General features: G+C 34.3%; 1 protein-coding gene across 4 annotated transcripts in view; it reads left to right on the plus strand.

Annotated features, from left to right (window-relative positions):
- Positions 1 to 23,885, plus strand: part of Dpyd (dihydropyrimidine dehydrogenase) — a 761,982-nt gene that overhangs the window by 255,661 nt on the left and 482,436 nt on the right. Inside the window, exon 8 of one of the 4 annotated variants that reach the window (XM_048814506.1) lies at positions 4,159 to 6,397. The exons of the other annotated variants lie outside the window; for them this stretch is intronic. Within the exon in view, the coding sequence (XP_048670463.1) occupies positions 4,159 to 4,409 (251 nt within the window). The 3' untranslated portion in view covers positions 4,410 to 6,397. Of the gene's footprint in view, positions 1 to 4,158; positions 6,398 to 23,885 lie in introns of those variants that run through there. 4 annotated transcript variants of the gene reach the window in all.

Raw genomic sequence — 23,885 nt, forward strand, 5'->3', positions numbered from 1 at the left:
TTACTAGAGATAAAGAAACTTGTTATTTACTGGGAAAAGTTTCTGGTAACAAAAACTTGACCTGAAATGAATTATTTACAAGTTTAGAAGAAAGACTTGCTAAGTCAATGCTACAGCTGAGAAATAAGCCAACACTTTCTCCAAAACAGCTTGAAGCTGACAAAGCACTAAGCTCTGAGGTCCTAGAGAAGCAGCAGTTCAGGGTCTTGTTAGCTTTGAGCTGCAGGAGAGACAACACGGGCAGAATGCTCAGAGGAAAGAACTGTCCCCCAAGAGGGGTTGTGAAGGGAGCTAGAAATAGCATGACTGAGAAGTCATGGAGAAATAGAGCAATACCAAATTAGGCAGTAAGAGATGGTGAGGCATATAAAGTAGCTAAAAGAATTAAAGAGTAAAACACAAATAAAACAAAAATAAATAGATTGGGAGGGAATGGGAAAATGAAGTAAAATAAATTGAATAGAAAATTTTAGAATAAAATATTTAAAATGTTAAAGTGAGGCTATTACATTTGTGATATTTATTTACCATTTATGTAGGCTTTATAGAATATTTGTATTATTTTATTCAATTTTATAGCCTTGGGGTATAGATGGTATTATCCTCCTTTTACAGATGGATAGTAAAATTGAAATGATTTGTGTAGATTGTAATGTTGTCTAATTACTAATTTCTAAAACTCTTTCACAGAATTTGCTAAACAAGTTGATATAGGAAAAAAATTGCTAGCATTTTGTGTACTTTTTCGTCTTTAAGGTTGGATAATATTTTAAATAGGATTGTCAGAAATGACTGAATGATGTGAAGGTACCAGTTATGCTGGACTTGATGTTTGATAAAACATGAGTGAGTCATACCAAGTAAGGAGACAGCATGAAAGGACAGTGTAGAAGGATACAATACAATAATGACTCAGTGAGCAGTGTTTGTGATAACTGAAGCCTCCTAAGTGAGCCAGCCACCCTGTCCCCTGGTGTTGGTGGGTTCTGAGAAAAAATGACCTACTTTGGCATGTGAAATCCTTAGCAGAACTCTATAACACATACTTTTATTAAATTCCTTCCCTTCCCTGTCTCATAGCCCCACTTCCCAACAGGTATCTCCTGAGATAATCTCCCAAATTAATACTTGCACTTGATTTCCTGGGATAACCCAAACTAAGACAGTGGTAGCAATGTAAGAGGTAATAATTTGTCATATTTATCATGCAATTCAGAGGTGGGACTTACAGGGTTTGCTCATGGATTAGGGATGGATGGAAAGAAGTCAAAAAATCAAAGAAATAGGTGATTTACTCTGTCTAAAGATTACTAATAAAAGGAACTGGAATAACATCTAACTTGTGTGCTTACCAATTGCCAGGTACCCTTCTAAAGCTTGCCACACATGTTAAATCAAAGGGGTTATTCCTAAATCCTCATCATTGTGAGTCTAGGTCACTTCAGCAAACATGCAGTGGCTGGAATTTGAACCAGGCATATAGTTTTAGAGCCTAAGCACATTACCACTATATTCTTTTGCACAGATAATGCATGGGCCATAAAACAGCATAGTCATGCTTTAGTTTTACTAGTTCTATTTGCATTTAACCTAGTAGTGATTCTGAGTTTTTGTTCTTCCAACCATTTTTTCCTACATGCATATATATATATAAAGCATTTTGTAAGTCCAAGTAGGATTCAGCTATCATTTCACAAATCATGGCCTGTCTCATCTCATAAAAATTATGAAGAGATAACATTATTATCATCATTATTATTATTGGCAAGATTTCTAAGTGGTACTGAATTTCCTATAATTAACTGTTATTTGATACAATTGTTTGAGAATATTGCTACATGCTTGATTGCAGGAACTAAAACAGCCAGAAAAACATATAGGATGCCAAAGGCATATTCTCTTATTACTAACTAATTTCCAAATGATGATTTAACTGTTAATATCTGGGAATATTTTCTCTTTCATGTATGCAATAAAAGACTAGCTGTTCAAAATGGTTGTATCTAAGTTTGGGATATGTATTACCCAAATTTTGAGTTGTTTTGAAAGCAAGGAATAAGTAGAGGTGATGAACACACACAGAGAGAAAGTTAAAGAACAATGTAGATGCAGGATCTTAAAGCAGAAAAGTCTACTTGGACCCCAGATTTGTTTGAGGATATTAGAGAAATTAGGCGATAGATAGGCTGGGTAAACTTAAGAAGCAAATTCTTTTAGGATGTGGTCCATGAAAGTGACCCAGCCTTCAAAGACTCTGCCTTTTTCTTTCCCTCTACATTGAGGCAATTTTCATGCCTAGAAAATCAACTTCTAAATGTCTCTGAAATGGAAACCTTTATTTCTGTTTCTACTGTCCTGATCCTTTGTCCAGACTCTTTAGTTTTCACTACTGCATTGTTAAAACAGCTTGCAAACTTGCTTTTGTAAGGATAGCATCTAAAATGTTTAGCACGGCTTGAAAGGCGCTTTATGATTTTACCTTCTTGAACTTAACATTATTATAACTATACCAATATTTTATTTGTATATTTAATGTGCCAGATACATACTGTTATGTTATATAGTACTACTAGTGATGTTACATTATATGATGACCTGTTGATGATATTCATTCCCCTTAGGTTGTCTAGGCTGGAGAAATGTTCCAGGCTCCAATACTTGAGGAGAAGGGAATCAGTGTTATTCAAAGCAGTGTTTGCTACCAAAAGCAAGGGTGGGGATTAGGGAATTTACAAAGTTGTTATCTCTATGACAGACAGTTGATGGGAAAGACACAGGTATCCTAATGCAGTGTCATAAACCGTAAGAAGGCAAATGAGGCATACGTTTTGGTACTTAGAAAACCCAGGGAGCTGGAGATCAGGAGGGTGGCCTAGGGAAAAGACCTGAATGACGTGAGTTGTTAAAATGGGCTTCTCATGTTCTCAATGTAGAATAGAACAAAGGAGATTAGGCAAATATCAAAAATGATTATATTTCTTAAAATTTGTTGTTAATATTACATTTACATATAAAAATTATCATTATTCTGGAAGTGTGTTGTGAGTAAAAATATAAAGTATTTGTATCAAAATCACAAATCTATACCTCAGTACATATTTTACCTTGTCCTAAGGACTTTTTATCTTCCCATAATGCATGTGTTGAAATCTTAACATCCAATGTGATGGTATTAGGAGGTGGAGCCTTGGGGAGGTGAAGAGGTGGTAAGTGTGAAGCCCTCATGCTCAGGATTAGTGCTCTTACCTAAGAGGCCCAATGGAGCAGATGATGGCTACCTGCCTGCAACCTTAGGAAGGCCCCCATGAAAACCTGGCTATGATAGTACCCTGATCTCAGATTCTCAGCCTCCAGAACCATTAGAAATGAATTTCTGCAGTTTATAGGCCACCCAGTCTATGGTACTTCCTTATAGCAGCCTGAACTAAGATGCCTTGAGAAGTTATTTCAACTTATTTAATCTTCAGTTTGCCCTTAAGTCAACTATGAATAATAATATACTTCACTTAGATGTTTTGGGAATCAAATGTAAGTCACCTGGAAAACACCTGGCACATAGTATACACTTTAAGAGTTAAAGTGTCATGTCCCTTCCTGTGACTTCTCAATTTGATAATTGTTAACACAGCACAGAATGGAGGCATGTTAAAACTTGACCCACTTATGAAAATCAGCCCAATAAAAACTGATATCAGTTTAACATTATTTTAGATAACTGATGTTTATATTGGGAAAAGAATTCCATTCAGAAACTATAACTGAAGTAGAAATAGGAGAGAGGATATGAACTGATTTTCAGTTGGGCAGAAGTTTCAAAGGAGCATAGAAGTTATTACTTGTTTCTCTTCTGTCCTTTGAAGAAACCAATTGTAGTCTTTAAATTAAACTTTTTATAAATTGAAGTCCTTAAAAGGACTGGGCATTTTCATGAATTTCACCATTACTTTAATAGTATTTTTTTCTCATTCATGAGGTTGGCATCATTGATGTTTTAAAGTAATTACAACTTTGACTAGAGTTTAAATCATTTTCCCAGTCATTTATTTCAACAAACATTAATGAAATACTGACAAAATATTAGAGACTTTGGGTGTGGCACTGTGGGAAATACAGATCCATTCACTCAGTAACTACTGTGTATTTCCTGTTGTATTTCAGGTATCATAGATGGAGTAACCAGTAAGAAAGGAGAGTCCCTCAGTTTCATAGGCACAGGAGTCCGAGGACAAGCTTTCTTCCTGTTGATCTTGGCAATGGCTTTATCTAGGGATTTATCATCTGCCACAGCCAACATAAAGTCCCTCCTACATTTTCCCATTTTCAGTGCTGCCACAGTTATTGTACAATATTGTACAACTTCAAACAACATTATTGTTTTGTCACTGTTTTATTTTGCCAGGGTTGCATAACAAAGTACCACAGACTGGGGCATTAAGCAACAAAAGTATATTTTCCCATAATTCTGGTAGATGGAAGTCTGACATCAAGGTGTTAAGAGGGTTGGTCTCTTCTGAAACTTTTATCCATGGCTTATAGATGGCTGTCTCCTCCTGTATTTTCATACTGTCTGCTCTCTGCATTTGTCTGTGTACTATTCCCTCTTCTTTCCAGGACACTGCTCATATTGGATTAGGACCTTGATTTCAACTTAATTACCTCTTTTTTTTAAGGATCTTATCTCTAAGTACAGTTATTGTGTTTACTTTTGAGGTATGAATATTTCAACATACAAATTTTGGAGGACACACTCAACATATAAATTACCTTCCCATTTCATCAAAATTAGTCTCATTATTTTATAACCATTTTTTTTTCTATTGCTTCTCCTTTGGCTCTGAGATACTTATAAACAACAGTGTTTTTCATAAAGACAGATCTCTGTCAGAATTTTCATCTTTTATTTCATCCTTATTATGGTTTAAACATGTACCCTCAGAGTTCAGATGTTGAAATCTTAATTGTTGAGGTAACAGTATTTAGTGGGGTGATGGAGTCTTTATGTTGGTATCCTTATGAATGGAAAATGCTTCTCTGGAAGGAAGGGCTTAATTGCTATGGAATGGAGTTAGTCACCTTATTAGCAAACTGTTATAAAGTGAGTCTGTTACTCATTTGCTTGCATGCATTTGCTTCCCTTTGTGTTCTGCTGTGTGATGGTGAGACCTTCACCAGAAGCTGAGCAGAAGTTCTTCCACGCTCTTGGATTTCCCAGCATCTAGAATGATGAACCCAAATAAACTTTCTTTTATAAATACCCAGTATCAAGTATTCTTCTATTGCAACAGAAAACAAAGTTGATCCTTCCAGTTAGAATGATATTTCCAGTAATAATTTTCATTACATGATATTTTTTGATCAAAACCCCTCATCTAAATACTTCTGTTGCTTGACTGACTCTTTGAGTCTTTGATAACAACTGAATACCATGGTTCCAAATTTATTTCTTGTTATTCTGCAATGAGTAGACATCATGTTTACTTTCCATAATATATCACCCTTAATAGCTTACTCTATTCTTTTGAATAAGATCCTGTGTTTTCTCCTCTTTGGGAGAAAGTCACTAGGATTCTTTACTGGTTCTCATTGTTTACTTGAAGTTTGCTTTCTCTCTCATCCTTCTATGATTTGGGACATCCATCAGTTTGTGCCTAATTCTTACTCTGCTTCAGGGTTTTTGATCTTGACTCTTGAGAAAGCTCTTTATTGTCATTGGTCACTGCCAATACCCTTGGACTAACTCCACTGGATTCCAGTTTATTGAAAACTAGAATGACCAGCATATCATCTCATACTTATTTTCATGGGAAATGGCTCTAGTTTCTTCCTTGAAGTCATTGATTTTATTTTATTCTTCAGATGATGGTCTTCTCCCCTCAAATTCACCTATGAAAGTTTTAGTTCTCTTTCTGATTCTGTATAAACACTATCTTTTTCGTAAGTCTTTCTCTGATTCCTCCAAATCTTGTCTGCCTTTCTTTTTCACTGTTAACTGTACCGTGTAATACATAATATAACATTTAATTATATAGATATTGTACTGTGTACTCATACGTCTTGCAACTTGATATTTCCTTCCCCATATTCTTAAATAAACTTTTTTATTTTAGAATAATTTTGAATGTATAAAATTATTGCAAAGGTGCTACTAATTTGCCATATGGTCCTCACCCAATGTTTTCTATTATTAACATCTTACATTAGCATGGTATTTTAATGTAATTAATGATCTAATATTGATAATTATTATTAACTAAATTTCATATTTTATTCACATTTCCTTAGTTTTTTATCTAGTGCTTCATTTATGCCTCAGGATCCTATCTGAGATCTCATCTTACATTTAGTAATCATACTTCCTTAGGCCTTGGTTTGGATATGAAATGCAATCCCCCCCCCCCCTAAAAAAAAGCCATTATATTATCAGTGCAGCAGTGTTCAGAAGTAAAAAGATTGAATTATGAAAGCTGTAACCTCATTAGTGGATTAAATCATTTGATGGATTGAGAATGTAAATGGATGGATTACTGGGTGGTAACTGTAGGGAGGTATGGTCTGGCTGGAGGAACTATAGCACTGGGCACATGTACTCAGGGACTATATCTTGTCCCTAACTACTTGATCTCTCTGTTCTGCTTCCCACCTGCCACCCACTTTCAACATGATGCTTTGTCTTCCCTGAGCCCCTAAGCAATGGAGTTGGCTGATCAGGGACTGAACCTCTGAAACTGTGAGCCCAAAATAGACTTTTTCTTTTCTTAAGTTGTTTTTATCAGGTATTTTGGTCACAGTGAAGAAAAGCTGACTAACACACTTATGCTAGTCTTGGTTGTGATAGTTTTTCAGATTTTCTTTATTTTTGATGACCTTGACACTTTTAAAGATTACTAGGCAGGAAGTTATTTTTTAGAATGTGCCTCAATTAGGATATATCTGATGTTTTTTTCTCATGATTAGACTGGGGTTAGGGTTTTAGGTTGAAAGACCATAGAGGTAAACACTATCATGGCATCATATCAAGGGTACATACTCTGAGTATATCTTATAATGGTTCATTTTAACCTCAATCACCTGCTAAAGTAGTGCATTTCCCTTTTTTCCACCATAAAGTAACATTCTACTCTTTTTCTTTTGTACTCTGTTCAAGGTTCTTAAGAACTGGTGATCTATATGTTCTACTGCTTTTAGAGCAGAGTATTTATATAAATTATTTGGAATTTCTCTTTATGGGATTTGTCTATTCTGTCTTCTTATTTATTTAGTCAATTGTTTATACAAGTAGAGACTTGCAAATATATATTTTATACTTTGGACTATAATTTAGTTTATTTAGTTGCTCAAATTGTTCCAATTGTGGCTATTAATAGACATTTTTTCACTTGGCTCCTGTGTTCTTTTAATATAAGTTCATCATTGTGTATTTCAATATGTGTGCTTGTGCATGAGTTTTAGCACCCAGTTTCTTGCACTCTAAGATGCTCTAGGCTCTACTCATGTATTTTTTTCCTTGATTCTATAATCAGAATTTATTCAGTGAATTCTAATTTCTTTCATTGAATAATAGTATTAGAAGCCAAGATCTCAGAGGTTACTGTCCTCATTGCAACTGGGATGCTATTGCTTCTAGATCTTCTTAGTTGACAGATTAAAAAATATATATGTGCATACTAAACTATGTTTATTCATATGTCTGTTACTCTTTCTATAAGTGACATCTGTACTTATATTAAGCTAAATATAAGTACATGTTAATATCTCCAACTCTTTCATTATCACCTAGATCATTTTAGCCTCCTTCTAGGCTCTCCCCCATACTCACTTGTAACTTATAACAGTTAAAAATTTCACTTTTTTCATTTACCATCAGTTTACTTAATTCTTTTATTTCTGTGTACATGTATAGACATATTAGCATTATTCATTCACATCTCCATTCTAACCCATTATATTTAAAATTGTATGTGTGTTCCAGATAATTAGCATATGTCTGTACTACTGCAAAGACTTAGTATAACAATGAATTTATAGTTATAGTAGGTTCTCAATGTTATGCTTGTGATAGATTTCTAAAATAGTTAATATTTTATTGTACTCAATCAAATATAAATCCAAAATGCATTATGTCTTCTAATGGTGCTGTTAAGTCTATCATCATGAGTTTAGATAGACTGTGCTTATATAAATAGGCCAGTTATTAAGTAGCTAAGTTTGAATGAAGTGTTACATAAACTGGTATGTTAGTGCTCCATTACTATGACAAAATACCTAAGAAAATCAGCTTAATAAAGGAAAAGTTTGTTTTGGTTCATGGTTTCAGAAGTTTAAATCCATGGTCACTTGGCATGTTGCTTTTGTACTTGTAGTGAGGTGTTATATGACAGTAGGAAACACACAGTATGGCAGAATAGCACACCTCATGGCTGTCAGGAAGCAGAGAGATAGGACTGGGATCACAATATTTTCCTCAAGGACATGACCCCAATAACCTAACTTCCTCTGAATAGGTCCCGCCTCTTAAAGGTTCTACCATCTCCTAATAGCATGGCAGGCTGGCATCCAAACCTTTTTTGTTGCTGTTGGTGCCAGGGATTGAACTCTGGGGCACTCAACCACTGAATCACATCAGGCCCTTTGTGTATTTTATTTAAGGTCCCACTGACTTGCAGAGGCTGGCTTTGAACTCATGATCCTCCTGCCTCAGCCTCCTGAGCCGCTGGGATTACAGGTGTGTGCCACTGTGCCCAGCTGCATCCAAACCTTTAACAAAGGGACCTTTGGGGGAAAACTACAGATCCACACTATTGCAATTGGGTTTTAATTTATGGTAAACCTCTTAATGAAATTAAGCATTACCTAATTATCCAAATGTTATACAGCATTATAAAGTCAACACCAATAAATGGCAGAACTTTAAGATTACTGTTTATTATTTCATTTAAAATAGTGAATGCATCTGAGAATAACCCAGATAATAATTCCAAAGTTTGTAAGTTTTTTCACTTATACTCCGTGATTTTGCTGAACTTTTAAATTAAATTAAAAGAATGGCTAAAATCAGTTCTTACAAGCTTTCAGCTTTTTTTGTATTTAGAATCAGTCATGGCATTCACAGATGTTTGAATTTGATTTAACTTCTCCAAATCTATTTTTCAACATGAGAAAAAGCTGTCAAACAGTACAGACATAAATGCCACTGGCAATATTTTAAGGCATTAAGCCCAGAAAATAATGTTGCCATATTGAAAATATCCACTTAAAAAAGTTACCTTCAGATTTCCTAGAAACTAAGTGAAAATAGAAAGTTTGAATAGATGGTAAAAACCAAAACATACTAAGAATAAAGAAGAAAACCAAAACTTTTGAAAGGTATACCTGCTCAATTGTTCATACTTGTCAGTATTATAAAAATAGAACAAATGTTTGTAACATTAACACTGGTTAGTTTCTCTTGCATTGACTGAAACATGGGCAGGGAGTGAATATATACAGTACGTTTGAAAGAAAATTATTCTTTCAGAACCCTTTTTTGGGGGGTGGGTGTGGGACCAGGGATTGAACTCAGGGACAAATGACCACTGAGCCACATCCCCAAATCCCCAACCTTATTTGTATTTTATTTAGAGACAGGATCTCACTTAGTGGCTTAATGTCTCACTTTTGCTGAGGCTGGCTTTGAACTCAGAATCCTCCTGTCTCAGCCTCCAGAGCTGCTGGGATTATGTGACACTCTGAACAATTAAGTACAAATTAATTCCAGTTTCATGGAAAGTAGCTAACTTATTATCTCTGTATGCTACCAAATGTTAAAGACAACCGACTCAAACAGAACATTGTTTCTTATCCTGCCAACCAGCATTTCCATTTTGATCATAAAAGTGTAGTTAGTTGTCAGCTTGATATAAATATGATGCTTAAATATAATTTGGTGTAAATTCATTAAAGTATGAATAATGTCATTTGGCATCTCTAGCAATCCTAAAAGAAAGGAAAGCATACTATGGACTACAATCAGTTTGAAACCAAACAAGTGATTACATTTCTGTATAACTTTAGATTTTGTAAATTACCAATCTGTGTGAAATAAAATAATAAAATGTTATGAAAGTATATAAATCTTTCTTATGGCAACCAGTGATGGGATATATTATCCCAAGTTACAGTCTGGAGTATATCACACAACAAATAAAATCAAAATAAAGATAATGAAAAATAATGAAGATAAATTAAGAACATCTTCATTGAGATCACTAGGTAGTATTTCAAAATTCAGACACACACACACACACACACACACACACAAAAGCGATGTTTCTGACCCATTATTACTTCTTTACTGCACACTGCCTATGATTTGATCTGGTGAGCTGACAAAAGCTCTGTTTGGGGCACTGAGCAAGAAACCCTGGGCTCCAGGCTGACCTGTGCCTTTCACAGGTCCACGATGTACCAGTCATTGCGGAAAGCTGTGGCTTTGAAACCTGACTGCCTGAATTAAAATCCTACATTTATTTCTGAGGTGTAGCTGTTTGCATTCAAATCCGTGAGATCTATAGTGGTGCTGCTAGGAGTGGCCATAGACAGGTGTCAGTCTCTGAACTGGTTGTTACTAGTAGGTAAAGAGATAAGCCTACATAATGAAAGTGTTTAGCAACTTTTATGGGAATTTGATACAGTAATTACATGTCTAATGAGCCAAATAATAAATAACAGGACATGTATTTTCATGCCTGCTATTTCTTTTTCACTTCATTTGTCTAGTAATTTATTTTTATGTTGTTTTATAAAAATAGTTTTCAGAAAGGGCTTGGAATTATAGAATACGAATCCCTTGCCTTGGAGAGTTTGAGAAACTCATCTGGAAGGGTATTGAGGCAATGTTTTAATTTTCTTTTCATCAGTAAAAAGCAAGGCAGGACAACAATTTTTATTCACATGACAAAACTTACCAGGGTCTTCTCTACCATATTTAAAAATTATTTCTCTATATACTTGCCCATTTGATTCCTTTTACAGTAATCAAACCTACAGCAGATCTGACCCTGAATTTTGAGGGGCCAAGTGGCAAAAATGGTTTACAAGAGAAGACAACATGAGACTTTTTTCTTCTTTTCATAAAATTTTCTCCTTATTTCAGTGGTGATTCAATAGTGCTTCTCAAAATTTAGTGTATGAATCACCTAAAGTTTGCTTCCAGCTTTCACTTAGTGGATCTGTGGTAGGGTCTGAGTTTCTTTGCTTCTCACAAGCTCCTCCATGGTGCAGATTCTGCAGATGGACAGACCTTGCTTATAAGGGGAGGAATTAACAAGTCTTTTTTTTCTCTCTGATATGACCATCTACTTAATACGCAGCAACAGACCCCATTCAGAGAGAGAGATTCCCTGAAAATACTAAGTCTTAAGGAGATGTTTCACCCTTAGCCTGGTATCATCCTCCTTAGTGGTATTTTTCATTTGGCCCAGAGACCACCCAAAGTCAAAGATCCAGTAGAGCAAAATATCCAAGAACTCCTTTGTAAACTTGGGCATATTTATTGCCAAATCATGTTTTATTAATGTTACCCTACAAGTTGAATCGAACTGATAGTTGTGGCACAGCCATCATTTCTTAGTAATCTATACTAATATATTTGACTAAAATCAGCAGCCCATAACCACTTGACTTTATTACAACATGGATTAGTTTAGTGTTCTTGTATAATAGTTTTCAAAACTTACTTCCATGGGAAAGAGAGTTGGGGGTTGTAAACATGTGTATCATGTATACTGTTTTCCACATTCTGCAGTTCCTTCTGAAAATGTGAGGTTTAGGTCTTTGGATGATGCAAGAGAGATAAGCTAAAAGAAAGAGAGAAAGGGAGAGAGGAAGAAAGGGAATATTTTCATAGTCTTACTTAATATTAGAACAAATCTCTTATTTAATACACTTAGGAATTTCAATGCAATAAAGGAATATTTATTCTTCAGACTTTTTTTTTCTGTCCATAGTACTAACAATTGAAAGTGAAAATTACAATTATTGCATTAGTTAGTATTGTACAGATTATTCATTTAGGATATATATTTTCTGGGTTTTTTTGTAAGAATTAGTTCTCCATTTTTTATGTAATCACAGTTACCTAAGCATTTAAATAATTTGAGCAGACATAGGAGTAGAAATGGTTATTAATATTTGCCTTTCTTAGATTCATATTATCAATTTGCTTGGAAATCTTTATTTTAGTAAAGCAGCCAAGTAGTTTGTATGAATAATTAAGTGAACAATAAGTAAGTACCCAGCATCTCTTTTTTGTCCCTCTGGTCTCTGAGTGAAATCCTATCTGTCTTAAAAAGATAATATTTTGAATAGGAATTTTCTTCTTGACTTAGAATAATTTTCAATATCATTATCCTAAAATTACAGTTGTATCCTTGTATGTTAAAAAAGGATGATTCATTCAATGTATGCAACCCAATCTGAAAAGTATGACAGTAAATGAAAATTGAACAAATAAAATTGAATTTACCATTCCTCATTGGAGAATATTCTTCAAATATTTACTATTTACTAGGCCAAAAGAATATAGAGAAGAACAAAGCAGGAAGTTGTCCTTATGGAGTTTACAGACTAAAAATAAGAAACTGATAATTAAAGTTAATTTGCAAAGACCAAGAAAATAGGCACAAACATGGGATGTGAGGACAATAAAGAGGAGTCACTCAGAGTAGGAGTATTTTGTCTTAGTTTGAGGTAGGGGGTGAAGCTTGCCTGGAAATCTCCCCAGAAGAGGTGATTTATCATTTTTTCCTAGAAGACAATGTAAGAGGTAGGTAGGCAAAGGAGGAAGAGAGGTTAATGCAGGAATAGCAAGGGAATGCTGTGGTTAGGGCGCTATACAGTGGGATTCAAACTGGCTTATTGCACATGAAGTATAATTGGTAATGGGATGGAGGTGATGAGGCAAGTGTGCAAATGATGAAAAGCCCTATGGTCTATGCTAAGGAAAGGTCAGCCCCTGGTCTTTTATATTTGAAATTTTCTGTGTTAAAAAAAATGTGTCTACCATCATGACTGGGGAATGAGTCCAACAAAGAAAACTGAGAAGCAGGAAGATCAATTTGGAATTTTTTTTTGTCAGCCAAGATAGAAATAATAGGGACCTCACCTACAACAGTGAGACTGAGGAAGTTGAGAGATTATTCAGTGAAAACAGTAAGAATTGAGGACTTTATAGAAATGAGACTTGATGCAGAGGAAGATGTGTTAGCTCCCAGTTGTCTACTTGTTGATCTGGGTAGTTGTATATGTTGCACTAGACATTTTTTTCATGTTTTTTGCAAAGGTAAGAATCACTTCACCGTTGATCAACCTAGATTCCCAGCATCCAGCATAGTGTGTAGCTCATAGTAGGTGCTCTATAAATGTATGTTGAATGATAAATAATCTTCCTGTGTACAGGAAATTGAGGAGCAATAATGACTTTAGAGAAAAAAATAAAGTATCAAATTTTTGGACATCTTGAATTTGATGTGAACATCTCCAACTAGTAGGATATGTTCAATAAGCAGTTAGACTCAGGATGTAAAGATTTATGAGTTTTTCTTGCTTATACAAGAATCATGTCTTACTTGTCTTTTTATCCACAAGAGCACTTTAACGTAGATCTTTAAAGGTGCCCCAACTGGAAGCATCATCTACAGTATTATTCAAAAAAGTATTGCAGAATTTATTATTCTAAAGTATGTCTTCTAGGCATGTATGGAAAACTAGATATGGCTCTAGGTTTTTAAAAACCTGAATCTTAAGGAACATTAAAGGCATAAATAACAACCAGCTTTGAATATAGAAATATAGGAACAACATTGATTTTTGAATTTGGAAGTATCATCTTTGCAATTAACTAGATTATAATAGTTTAGAATTTGAAAATTTTAGCCTTCAGTTTTCTCAACACTAAAATTTAGGAAGTGAGATTTGGTAGTATACCAGAGTTCTTCAACCTGTGACCTTAAATAATCCTGCATATTTACACATAAACATGATTTAAAATATAGATGTTGAAGAACATGTATTTTAGTGATCAGGGGGATGTGCACTTAATTTATTTTGGTGAGTATTCATGATAATGAGGTAGACTGACAATTAAATGACTGGATCAGCGTCTGAGCTCAGTCAGTAGCTAGCTGTACAAATCCAGAAACATGATGCCCTTCTAGGGACTAGTTATCTTTGCACTATGTTTTAACTGCAGTTATCTTGGTTTTATAAAAGGGATTTATGTTGAGTTTTATTCTCTTGAACATATGGGGGAAATAACTTCACTGTCTTCTAAATATCATATGCTAAAACATCCATTAAAGAAAACTTGACCATAGAAAACCCTGAATGAAAAATGTTTAGGTTATCCACCAGAGCACTGAGTAATTCTTACAGCTCAAAGTCTCTACCAGAGATATCTTGTAGTTTCTTGATGCCTTGCCCACAACTTTGTAATTATTTCTTTTAAAATAAAATCTTCTGAAGTTAACCTAGTTTAACAATGACATACATTTCTTGTGGGCATATTGTTTGTCAGATCATATTTTAAAACTTATCTAAACTTTAAAAAATTGTCTTGAACATTTATAAACAGCTATTTTTGGTCATTTATTCATGCATTTATATATAAGGTTGGAATGCACAGTGGTATATTCATGCATGCACATAGCATAATTTGCTCAACTTTGTTCCCCAGTTCTAAATAGTTATTAAGTTCGAAATCACCATATTCCTATATGAGGAGTGGAACTACAGTGGCTGCTGTATAAAATTCTATTTATCAGTTATCTGACTATCATTTCCATCAGGGATACTGCTGGGATTACGTGATGATATCTAGGCCTCCCTGGTTCTTCAGTCAGATGGAGAAAAGGATGGCCTAGTATAGGAAATTCAAAGACAATTATACTACTAAATGTATGCCCAAAGGAAACTAATATAATGTAGCAACCACTTCTGTAGCTTCTGACTCTGATAATATGCTCTGCATATTCAAGGAATCTAGTTTGATTCTCTTTTCTATACTTGTGCCTTTACTAATTGTTGATACTGATGTGCAATAATACCAAATGTTATTTTTCATATTGCTGTACCATGTCCTTTGTGCATAGAAATCTACAACGGAGACTTCATTCTATTAAATATATGTTCTTTTCATATTGTAGCTCTTTGCAATTGTATTTAATTAGTGTATAACACACACATATTAAGCAAATGAACAGATTAAGGCACATGTTGGCAGATGAGGCATTAGGAAATAGGCATTTTGAAAATTCTCATCAGCACTCCTCAGAACACATTCCTCCACTTTGTCATGGAGAAGAGTCCTCCTCCCCCAGGTGCCTCATCCTTTACTTTGACCTGCTACATAATGAAAAATGTTCACCACATCTGCCTTAGCTTATTCAAAATGAGAAATTGTATAGTCCATGTTCTCAGTGTTTGTGTCTCTGCAAAATACCCATATGTTGAAAACTAATCTCCTGTGCAATATTAAGAGGTAAGGGTCTTTGAGAGGTGATTAAGTCATGAGAGCCTCACCATCCTATATCAATTAGTGCCCTTATAATAGAGATCTTAGGGAGCCTGTATGCCTTTTTACCATCTGAGGACACATAGAAGGTGCCATCCATGAAGAACTGGTCCTCACCAGTCAGCAAAGCTGCTGTTGCCTTAGTCTCAGACTTTTCCTCCAGAACTTTGAGCAATTAATTTCTGATTTTTATGAATTTTATATGTTAAGATATTTACATGCTTTCTAACTTTTTGTGATCAAAATTACCCTAAAATTTATGTATTTCAGACAAGAAATGTTGTATTCACAGAGAATAAATAATGAAAAAGAATTTGTTAATGATTTTAATGACATACCTACACTCCCTAATCATTTTCATAGAGCTAGTAATTGATTTCTGTGAGCACACAAAGAATTTGTTCCCTCATATTAACAAGACATAAAATAATTTCCTTAGGAAAGAGGAGTTTTAGACTTAAACTCTGTTGACTATGGAAAACTGAAATTGCAGTTGTTTTTTTTTTACAGTACAAATACATTTTACATTAAATTAGTATATGATTTTTAAAAAATTAGAAAATCTTTTTTGCCAAAAGAGAATAGTATCTATCATATGAAAGCTTCTTTATAACTATTTGTTGTAAGGATAAAGGAATTAATGGATGAGAAGAAAGAAACAGAGAAAGAAGTGGTTTCAAAATTTTTACTCTAAAATTTCACATATCACTGTTTAAGATAGCAATGAAAATCTGATTTATAACGTTGACTCCAGATTCTTTAATACAATAGTCGATTTTTGAAGTCAAAATTGTAAGACCCAATGTAAAAACACTCTAATAGTACAGTCTTGACCTTGATCTCTGTGTTTCATATAAGCACATGCTCATAGAAAGGAAACTTCAGGCATACTGCCACTCTTGTTCAAGACTCGGGGCAGGGCTGAGAGTGAGGGGTAGAATAATCAAGCCCATCAACGTGGCATAATCTGTCCTGTAGTCTTGCAAGACATTTTGCATATAATCATTATAGTTAAAATTAAAGATGTGTTAAAGCCAAAATTAAAGTTACTGTTTGCTTTGCTGCTTAATAAATTATATATGTTTAATAACTTCATTAAGGATGCTACCTTCCTTAATTGTCACAGACCATGAGATATTCAGTGAGGTACACATTAACTGCAGAGATAATAATGTTTCTATATGTTAATAATTTTAAATGAATAACACTTGAGCTACTTTCCAGCCACATGGGAGGCATCATTTACATCCTTCAAGGCTTATTTTATTATTAACCCCTTCATTTGAGTGGAGTGGATAGCCATATGTAAAATATTAATTCTTTTTACATTAGTGCTAATAGCAAGTATTTTAGACCCACTAGTGTGAGAGGATTAAAAGCTACAAAATTAGGCATGCACCAACATTCCTGAGATTAATCCTTGTTAGCGTAACCTAGCGGGAACATGTAACTTGATTTTCTGTTTATTGATCAGATGTTTCTTGTTTTTTTATCATGTGAAATGAAACTCCACAGAGACAATTTCATATTGCATTTCTATGCTGAATTAAGGGAAGCAACACAATATTAAGTTGCTCTATTTTGCCCTTTCTACTTAACACAATATAAATGCAGTAGGTTCTATGGAAATAGGAGGTAACCTAAGTATCTGGCATGGTGGCCTGGATTTTAGATGAGACATTCATACTTTTTGTAGTCATAAACTAATGCTTGAAAGTCACGTTAACAAGAAAGCTATGGGAATATTTACTTCTTTGTAAGAGGGTATTCGAGGAGTCTGTGAAAAATAGATGTGATTCTGAGATTTTGTTAAGTATTTAGAACTGAAGAAAGAAAGAATATTTGCATTTTTCCATTTCTGTTACTTCTATCCTACCCCACCTCACCCCCACCTGTTGCCAAATTAGCTAAGAAAATATTTCCTGGCATCTCATCCCCAAGTTTACTTTAATTTGAATAGAATGTAGGGATGATATTTAATATTAAATTATCAGCAGAACATGAGCACTGGCCAATCAGGAAGTACATCAGCTATAAACAACTTGGTGGAGAAGAACTCGATTAGCTAAAGCAGGCTGACATGGTAGTTGGCTTATCCCACATGTGTCTGAGTGTTTTAAACCACCTCAGATGATGGAAGTCAAGGATTCGTAGTGATTTCTATCCTGACAGAAGGTTTTAGGAGAGAACAGGATCTAAGAAGGCAAGAAGCAGCTGTACCTTCCTTTTGTTATGAGTGGCTTTTGAGCTGTTTGACTTTTATTAGTCAATCAATTGGCTTATATTTTGATAAAGTTACACTATTTGCATTATCCAGAAATACTGCTAAAACATGTACACTCATATAGATAGATGATTGATTTAGATCTTGTGTACCTGTAGTTTTGTATGTGTGTGTGTACGTGTATGTCATACATGCATTTACACATACAAACATATCTAAAGCCTGGCCTTAGCACGTGAGTTTCATATGTAACTTGGAATTTCCATGAATAAATTTCTAGCAGCTTTTTTGTCAGATAGTGTAGTACTTTAAAGATATTTAAAATATCTAAATATAAATGATATCACTGGGGCTAGGGCTGTAGCTCAGAGGGAGAGCGCTTGCCTAGTATGTGTGAGGAATTGGGTTTGATCCTTAACACCACATAAAAATAAACAAATAAAATACAGGTATTCTGTCCATCTACAACTACAGAAACATTTTTTTAAACAAATGATATCACTTCCATAAAAGCCTCTTTGAATTTGTCAGTGTACAAGAAGTGCTCTAAATCCCACTGTCTCTCCCTCTTTCTTGCTTTCTTTTCTATTGGGCTGGTCTGAACTCTGCTTGGGTTTTGGTGTTCTATGCTTGAAAATATTTCTCTTTACCAGTTGACAAGGTTTGATATTCACCATTATCTTTTTTCTTTATCATTAAAGATGCTGGTATAATACTAGTTTCTTTCTCATTTTGTCTCTTAATTTGGCATGGTATTATTACCTTTGGAAAAAACTGAACAGCTGATGATATTGTCTTCATCTGTGACAGCTCATTAAAACTAATTGTCTGAGAGTACATTGAACTGGATTGGCACACTGGACAGGTGAAAATATACTGTACTTTCAAATCAATATTGATTAACTATCTGATGAATATTCATTGTGAGACAGAATAAATATAATTTTGATTACTAAAATCTGCCTAGAGAAACAGATTCAATTACTAATTTATTTCTGTTGTTTGAAGCAGAGTCATTTTTTTAAAAAATAAAAACGTCCAAATGATTTCCATTTTTATGTTTTGTTTTCTTCTCAAAAACTTTCAAACTGATCAAATTTTTTTTGAGGGCTACATCTAGTGTCTTCAAATGAAGTCATAAAATAAATCATCCTGCCTGGTAAACAGCCCCATAACTTGCCTTATTAGTTTTAGAATGTTAATTGACCATTCCTGCCAAATTTGAATTTTTTTGAACTACGAACCTGTCACATGATTAATCAAAAGAAATAAGCCAGCTCTTGTGAAAGAAATATAGAAATATATCTTTTACATTTTCATTGGATTCTGATTTATATTTTGGAGGAAATAGGATTTTCCAGGATTTCATATGAAAACTTTTTACCTGTTATACTTTAGTTTTTAAATTTAGTGATATTTAAGTTTTAACCATCAGTTTGTGTTTTGAGCTGATAGCCAATTGATTCACTCATCTCTTTTCTGCCTTAACACTATCCATATCCATCCATCTATTGATTCACTCATTTTTTATTTATTATTTAATAAACATTTGTTGGCATCCCCCATATATATCTGGTGATATGACAGGCACTTTAACCTAATTAATATCATTTGATCCTCATAGCAGTTCTCCAAGATAAATATTAGGATTCTAATTTTGCGAATGAGATGGTGATCCTCAGAAGTTAAACAACTCGGCAAGGTCAGATCGTTTTTTAACACAGTCCTAGCAACATCTGGATCACTTTATGAATGTTTATGAAGGAATGAATGAGTGAAGCAGGTTACATCGTACTATAGCTAACACCTATTTAGTGAGCCTTGGTACACAAAACTTCTAGGTTTGACAATGTTTTCTCATTTAATCATTAGTAAAACCCCAATAAGCTCAGTGCTTTTAAAGATCTTATACTTATTTTATAGAATGACCTGTGGAAAATGGTGGTAAATTAACTTGCTCAAGATTACACTGCTGGAAAGAGCCAAGTCAGGAATCTAACTAAAGCTCTGGCCCCAGAGTCCCTGCTTGTCACCACTGTGCTGTTTTTGTCTGGCATAGTACATGATATGTTGTGAATGCTCAATAAGTATTTGTTGTGTTGATGATGTGGATGACATGGAGATGGGAACTTCGATGGACTGAGTATTTCTTAGTAATTACAGAATTTTCAAATGACAGTAGCCTGGACTGTCCCTGAAAACTCTTGGACAATTTAAATACAATTTCCTTGTAATAATGAAACATTATTTTAAATGTTTATAGAAAAATAAGATTATATGTGTACTCATGAATGTGCATTATCATTTATGTCTGTGTATATACAGAGACATGGTCTTAGTTAGAGATACAAAGCATACTTAAATTAGTGATCTTTTCTCTGACATTACAGTCAATTTACATTTTAAAACCCCCCAATACACTAATGTATAGGGATATATGCATTTTGGAAACAGTTAATTATGATTTGAGTAATGCTACCTTCTTTAATTGCTGTAAAACATTAAGAATTTCACATGAAAAAATTTGGCACAAAATTGTACTCTTTATAAAGAAATGTGAGGTAGAGAAACTGATTTCATCCTGAACCATGTAGCAATAAAATAAGTCACTAAGGGGTCTTTCCTGTAGTTCCATGATCATAAGCCCACAAGGATAGGTTCGCTTTTTAACTCATTGTATATGCATTTTTCAATATTTAGTTATGTCAATAGAGGACCTGGAAGCAGTAATGGTAATGAGAAGGAATGATAGTTCAGATACATTCTTCCTTGGAATGCCAGTTGAATTAAATCTTTCATTCCCACCACAGACATACAGATCCATAATCTCCTTTCAAGATGAATCCAGAATCAAGAGTCTGCATTCTTTTATTCTTGGTCAGGAGATTAAAATTGATCACAGGCCACTCGAGGGAGTCAGCTGTAGAATCACAGCTCAATGTGGTTAACGAGGACAGCGCTTGCCTTCTGTTCTCCTTAACCGTGCACTTAGAAGTTACAAATATTATTGATTCCAGGGGTCATCTGAGGCTGTTGGGGAGGTTGCGTGACTTGACAGTATTTTGCTGTTTTTAGGGGATATGAGCTATGAGCCCTAATAGCAACTGGAACAGGTATAGTTTAGGTTTGACAAATGAAGATTTATACATTTTTGAGCTGGCAAAAGTCTTCGTGTAGAAATAATGAATGAAAATTTGATACTTGATTTAACGTAGGTCAAATGACTTGCAGTGAAAGAAGGAAAATAATGCTTTAATTATTACCCTTTCATCAAAATGAATTGATGATAGGTTTGTCATTGTAGATCCATGCTATAAACAAATGAATAGTGCTTCGAAGATACTTTTACAAGATATCATTTAAGTTTAAGTATGCATAGTTTACCCCAAATCATTTGAAAATGTAGTGTAGGTGGGATGTTATGTGAATAATTACCTACTAATCTTTAAAGCATTTTTTTCTTTATTGTGAGTAAAAATACTGAATTAAGATTCAGAAAATTTAATGCACTACAGATCATTGCATGACAAATTTTCAACTAGTTTAATGTTCCTTTTTCTCCCTAAGAATACAGATTATATGTTGCTCTGATATATATTTTGTGGAATGGTGGAAGGAACCACAAGATTTAAGCATTTTAATAGGTTGAAATCTGACTTCGCCACTCATAAGCTATGAGATTTTAGAAAGCTTAATTTGGTGCTTGATCCTCAGTTTGCTTATCCAGAAATGGGCATAAAGATATCTATCCCATAGAGTTGCAGTGGGGCTCAAATATACTAGAACTACTTTTTATGTAATCAAACACTATGTACATGTAAATTATTAAAATATATATTATTACTAAACTTTATATCAGGTCAAACTTGTATTTGAGATGCTTACTGGTGAAAATACCTTCTAGATTCTCTTTTCCTTTATAATCTGTAGAAAACACTGACAAAATAGCAAGTTCCTAAAATGAAAGATCAGAATAGAAATCACCTGTTCATAAACCAGGGTGGGGTGAAGGTGGGGGTAGGGGGGAGCTTGAATGCTCTGTTCATTACTTCAGCAAAGGCATTTGGGAAGTAATTTATTACTGCATGCTGACTTAAAATTGAGAGATTTTTATTGATAATGTCAAATGTATGCTATATGTACTATGGTTAGAGTGATTCAGGTACTTTTGAGTATAATTTAATTCCTGAATAAGTACATATTATGTACCTCATAAGGAATCTAACTAGTTTTCAAAGAGTAACCCAGGATCTCAATTTGATCTCCCTAATTTATCCACCATGCTGCTCACTACAAGCTTCTTTTCCTAAGCCTGGGAAAAGAGAAGAATATACTACTTGCCTGTGTAATGTGCTCCAGCTTAAAATGAAAATAATTTCCATTAATATTAATTATTTTTTTTCATTTCTGTATAAATGAGTTATTATACAGAGTCTTCAAAACAGCTGAAGGCAGTAGATGCTAAAATCTTCATGTTACAGGTGAGAAAACCAGGGCACAGGGTGGTATGCTGCTACACTGCACATCATAAGGCTAGTAAGTGAGGGACTAAGCAAACCTACGTGTGGCCACCTTGACCTCCTAGTTTCCCTGTCTAGAAGACTTGACTTGAATTTTTAGAGGAGAAATAACACTTTCCTTTTTTAAAGTTTCAGTTTGATGCTTTCTTTAAAGGTATGAGAAAAGATGTTCTGATAGTTGTTTTTAATCAAACAGATATTATTCTCGCTAAGTTGTGTGTGTGTGTGTGTGTGTGTTTGTGTATGTATCCTATTAGCCATCAGAATTTAGTTATTGTGGAGTTATCATTATTGACTAATTCTTATTTATAAGAAAATGCACTATTGGAAATATATTCTCCATTAACACAGATTCCAGGGAAGGTGTGTGACTTTTTCTCTCTGTTAAAACTTTTTTTTCCAAACTTTGGCTGATGTTCACACTAGTGTGCTTTCTGGTGTGGCTATCATTATAGGATTCCCCCTGTACACTTCAATTTGCCTCATTTAAATTGTTGTTCATAGTTACCAATGTAGTTGTTCCTAGGTATTCTTGGGGGATTGGGTCCAGGACACCCTGTAGACACTGAAGTCTACAATCTTATGTAAAACCCTCAAATAAACATAGCATTTTAACCTGCACACACCATCTCATACTCTTTAAATCATTTCTAGATTATACACAATACCTAATAAAATGTGAACATTATGTAAATACATTAAACAGCTGTATTATTGAGGGAATGATAATAAAAATATCTTTAAATGTTCAATACAAAAGCAATTCAGAAAAAAAATAATTTTTGTTCATGATTAGTTGAATCTACAGATACAGAAACCACTTGCTCTGTTTAAAAGTTAACCTTCAACAAATCTGCTTTGGTTATATTATTTCTAAAATTGATTATAGGTTAGTAGTTATGTGGTATACTTAAAAATCAATAAATACGAGCCAGGTGTGGTGGGACATGCCTGTAATCCCAGTGATTTGGGAGGTTGAGACAGGAGTATGGCAAGTTAGAGGCTAGCCTCAGCAACTTAGTGAGGTTCTAAGCAACTTAATGAGACCCTATTTCAGAGTAAAAAATAAAATAAAAAAAGGGCTGGGGCTTTAGTGCAGTGGTAAAGGGCCCCATAGTTCAATCCCCAGTACTTAAAAAAATCAAGAAAGATGAAATCTAAAATCAAAAGTATTTCTTTAAACATCTCTTTCTTTATGGTTTAGAGTATATGTTTTATGTACTAGCTACTTTAAAAAAAATGTTTCTAATTTTCTTCTTCAGACATGAAATTTTGAATGGATATTTTCTTCTCTTGGCCTCTTAACACTCTTTGCTACTATTCTTTCTGATTAATTCCTATTCAATAAATCTGTTATGGTTTAGATGTGTCCCCCAAAAGCTCACATGTAAGACAATGCAAGAAGGTTTGGAGGAGAAATGATTGGGTCATAGCCCTAACCCAATCAGTGGTGTGCTTCCTGATGGGATTAACTGAGTGGGAATTGGAGGCAGGTGGGGTGTGGCTGGAGGAAGGTTTCATTGGGGACATGGCTATGAGCTATATATTTGTATCTGGTGAGTGGAGTCTCTTTCTGCTTCCTCATCACCATGTA

Source organism: Marmota marmota, unplaced genomic scaffold (genome assembly GCF_001458135.2).
Source record: "Marmota marmota marmota unplaced genomic scaffold, marMar, whole genome shotgun sequence".
Taxonomy (NCBI): domain Eukaryota; kingdom Metazoa; phylum Chordata; class Mammalia; order Rodentia; family Sciuridae; genus Marmota; species Marmota marmota.